Source organism: Pteropus vampyrus, unplaced genomic scaffold (genome assembly GCF_000151845.1).
Source record: "Pteropus vampyrus isolate Shadow unplaced genomic scaffold, Pvam_2.0 Scaffold28, whole genome shotgun sequence".
Lineage (NCBI taxonomy): Eukaryota > Metazoa > Chordata > Mammalia > Chiroptera > Pteropodidae > Pteropus > Pteropus vampyrus.
In genome coordinates, this window is record NW_011888809.1 from 83,329 (window position 1) to 87,702 (window position 4,374).

A 4,374-nucleotide genomic window follows, 5' to 3' on the forward strand; every position below is an offset into this window, starting at 1 on the left:
CTGCCCAAGGTTGAGCTGGAGAAGTCCCGGTGCCCTCAGTAGCAGGTGGAAGTGGTCGAGGAGGCAAGTAGTGTAGGATTTTCACTGGCAGGCCTGTACTTGATGACAACAGGTCCTAACAATTAACTGATAAAGAACTGGAATTCAGGGTGGAGTGAAATAGAGGTCATCTCTTTCTCAGGCTGCCCTTTATTAGAAAAGCCCCCTTTCTTAGTATCCCCATCTCTGTAAATCTCTCCCTAAATGGACATCCTCCAGAAAAGCTGTTCCTGCACAATCTTCTTACAAGGCCTTCTGGTTGTCTGTTAAATTACAACAGGTTGCAGCTCATAAACAAGTGCCCACAGTGAAGTGGGGGTAGGTATAAAAATAAACGGAAGGCTTGCTTTAAAGTAGTTCAGGAGTGAACAGAGTTTACAAATACAGAGACACATGGGAAGATGTTTGTGTCAAATTCCCACATCAACAGCTTCTAGTCAGAATGCTTGGTAGCTGAGTGGGTGCAGTAAGGGGAAAGAGGGAGGAAGAAATGAAAGGGGTTAATATGGTGTTTTGGTGTTTTATTCTGTTTAAACTCAAAAGAGAAAGAGGGAGGGAGGGGGAGAGAGAGATTGAGAGAGAGAGAGAGAGAGAGAGAGAGAGAGAGAGAGAGGTGGGGGTATTACAACTCTAAAGAAAACTAAATTGTGATGGTGAATATGTAAAAATATGCACGGGGACAAGGGCTTAAAAGTAATATGCAAACATAAAAATAATTGTGTTGGAGGAGGTAGGATTATGGATGATTTCCTCTCAGATCTTTAATATTGTCCGACATTTTCAATTAAATGTTTTAACTTTTCCAATATTGCGTCCTGGCACGCCAGTTTATCTGATGTTATAAAATCACAATTCCCCCAAATTCTTGTTTGTTGTCCATCCCAGCAGTTCTTAGGACAGCAAAACACTAAACACCATCTATATGTTTTAGAGGACCGATTAAACAGACTGTGGTCCAGTCGTAACAATGGAACACCATCCAGCCACTTAAAAAGGAAAACACAGACCTGAATATGGATACAAAACCACCGCCAAGAAAGAGTAAGTGAATACAGGCAGATGTAGGACAATGAGTCTAGTTTAAATATGTGTACACACACACACACACCCCTATCCACGGAATATTTTCTGGAAAGCTACCTGAGAACGTTGATGATGGCTACCTCTATCTGCAGAAGAGAATTGAGTGCCTGAGGGTAAAGATTCACTTTTCATGATATAAACTCCTATATTGTTTGGGGAAAAAAAGTGTGTGTGTGTGTGTGTGTGTGTGTGTGTGTGTGTGTGTGTGTGTAATATAATATACTTTTATAAGTCCTATTAACTTTCTAGGCAACATTCTAAAGGTATTCTTCTGAAGTGGTTCGAAGACAGAGGAACCAAAAGTCCTATTCTTGTCTCCATACTTAGAAAACAGACAATCTGATTATGCCTAGAGCTGTCAAAATGTGGAGGCAATGTGTGAAAAAACTAAATATGCTCATCTTCCAGAGGGAGATCTACTGAGATGTATATACATAAGTACAGCCAGAGAACTGGGTCAGCCTCCCACCAGGCCCGCCCCAACAAAGTGGCAAAGAAACGAGCTGTTCACCCTCCTTTCCTTGGAGGGCCCAGGGTGCTCTGCACTTGAGAAGATCCACGGAACCGTCCCAAAGCCCTGGGAGTCATGTTAGTTCCCAAATATTCTGCACAGGGCTTGACCCAAAGCATTCCCAGGTTTCTCAGGGCCCAGGTCAGTATTCCGGAGCCTCAAGGAACCACAGTAAGTGTGCTTGAAAACAGAGGGCTGACCTGGACAGGGAGGTCACGTAAGCATCTTCTAGTCTCCTGTCCCTGGTCCCTCTGCCAGATGGTACTGTGTGCCTTGCCCTTGAATATTCTGACTCCTTTTATACAGGACTTATTGCCTTCATTTTCAAAACTTCTCTTTGCTTTCGCACATTTCAGGCTCTAATGAAAGGATGTTTCACTACAAATTCATGAGGAGGGACGGCAAATTTGCCATTTTATCCTAGGTATCTCAGCCCGAAGGGTATTCAGAGAGTTACTTAGACCAAGGGGAAACCAAGATGGTGGACAGAGCACAACCTCTCACACAAGACTCGATGCCCAGGGCAAGTGGGCATAACAGCCATCCAGGCCCCAGAGAGGGAAAGTCACTGGCTCTGAGATACGCTGGAGCCAAGAGGCTTATAGTGGACTTGGAGCTGGGAATGGGCCTCGATGGCAGGAAAGACTGCGGGGCCGGAGAGCCGGTGAAGACAAACAAAGCGTGGTCCCATGACACAGCCAAAGGACAGCCTGACTCAGTGAGCCCATGACTTCTCCCCAAACGTGAGGCCTCAAAGAACTTAAAACTGAAGTATTTTCTTGGCTTAGTTAAAAATCGCTTGTGTTCAACACCTTTCCTCATAATTTCTGATACAGAGAAAGAATGTATGTTCATTATGTTCCTTATTGCTGCTGTGCATAGTAGGCCAGCCAACTCTGGTCTATTCAGAGTTTTTACTCCATTACTTCATTTGCAAGGGGTGTGAGTGTGTGTGTGTGTGTGTGTGTGTGTGTCTTTTCCCCTGACTCTCCCAGATCTTTGTCCCATTTTGCAAATTGCTATAATTTACACCAGTGGCACAGGGCAAGAAAGCAACCTCATTTATAAACCATTCTGGCACACAGTGCTTTTCTTTTTGAAACCGGTAACTAAGATAATATCTATGGATTTGATTAGCTGTGCTTTGCCTCCATGTAAACCCAAACTGGTTATGTTTCTGGGAAGTTAAATTTCTTCTCTGCCTTCTCTCTGCTTAAGTGACCTCGATTTTTTTAACCAGCAGGCCTCTTTACTGACTAATCTGGAGCGGGGCATGGGTGTGAACTTTAGTTGGGGAGAATTTTCAGTCTTCTGCCCACTGTCTAACTCTTCCTCCAAAGATGGATGCGCTGAGCTTTGCCTTAAATACAAATAGTTTTGCTGTCATCATGGACCCTTTTTACAGGATTTATTTTTTAGTGTTCCATTATCTCAAAGGCTATTTTCTCCAGGTTTTTCATAACGTTCTCGAAATCTGAAACTCCAGACTGGAATGCAGAATCTAGCCCAGACTGTTGCACAGCGTGGTGTAGGATCACCTCCCTCCTAGTTCCTATGGGGGCCTTCTTTCCTCTGTAGATATTGGCATTCCAGCTGCTGTCCACGCATAGGCTGTCCTCACCAGCCTGCAGAGCAGCTGCTGACTCATGCTTACTTTGGGATCTGCTAGGACCCCAGCTCTTCTTCTGGCCTTCAGCCAGGATGGCCACCACCCATCTCATAGAGAACTCTACCCATCACCTTTTGGGGGCTCAGTGCTGACCCAACGCAAAGTCTCCCACAAGTTCGCACTGTTTCACCTGGCCCCGCCCCTGCCCCTGCCCCGGCCCACCTGGAAGACGTCGTTGGCACACTTGCGGCACAGGTTGTGCTGGCAAGGCAGGATCACCACCGGTTTGGAGAACATCTCCAGGCAGATGGGGCAGATGAGCTGCTTCTCCAGGTTGTCCATGCTGTGTGCATCCCCTAGCAGCGGCTTGAAACCCACTGTGAAGTTCATCCCCTCAGCAATCGTGCCTTCCCTGGCCTTGGCCCTTGTCCTGGCCTTCCCTCACTGCCTCTGAACCCTTCCTCGTTTACTTTAGATAGTCCGTGGATTCTTATGTTCCCTTTTGTTGCTCACTCTTGAAATAGCTCTGCTATCTCTCTTGTCCCTTCCTCTGACAATTCACCTCGTCCTGAGATAGCTGTTTTCAGACACTTCTTGTCTCTCTTTTCTTTGCTCTGTACACCAGCCAGGCACAAGCAGCTTTCTCTGTCCCTCACTCCCTGAGTGACTCTGTCCCTGGAAATTTCTCCTTTTGTTCCCCAAACAACTCGTATTCACTCTATGGGCAGCACTGTTTGTCCCTCACTCCCCAGAGAGGAGATTAATTTTAACGTGGGGGTGGGGAACAAGGGGCATCTGTATGACATTCCAACTCCCGATTTAGCTCATGTAAGGCGAGCCACAGCTGTCACTGAGTGAGTGAGTGACCCTGACTCACTCAGGAATGGGTGACTCTCTTGAGCAAGGACAAGGGTGAACTTCAATGCTTCTGGCGAAAGGCGGGCCAGCAAAGGTGTGGGGCTCTCACTTGCTCCCACTTAGAAGGCTCCTGTGAGCCCCTGGCCCCCGGGGTCTGGCCTGGGCCCTTCTTCCAGGGCAGTGACACAGAGCACAAATTGTCTTGCATGTGAGGCACCATCCATGGCTCAGGGAAGGAGGACGGATTTAGCCAGAACTACAGACAGTCATTGAA

General features: G+C 46.7%; 1 protein-coding gene across 1 annotated transcript in view; it reads right to left on the bottom strand.

Moving 5' to 3' along the window:
* TRIM54 (tripartite motif containing 54) overlaps positions 1-3,632 on the bottom strand; it is a 15,534-nt gene extending 11,902 nt beyond the window's left edge. The window contains exon 1 of the mRNA XM_011356483.1: positions 3,465-3,632. Coding sequence (XP_011354785.1) covers positions 3,465-3,632 — 168 coding nt within the window. The remainder of the gene's footprint in view (positions 1-3,464) is intronic.
* Between the last annotated feature and the right edge of the window lie 742 nt (positions 3,633-4,374).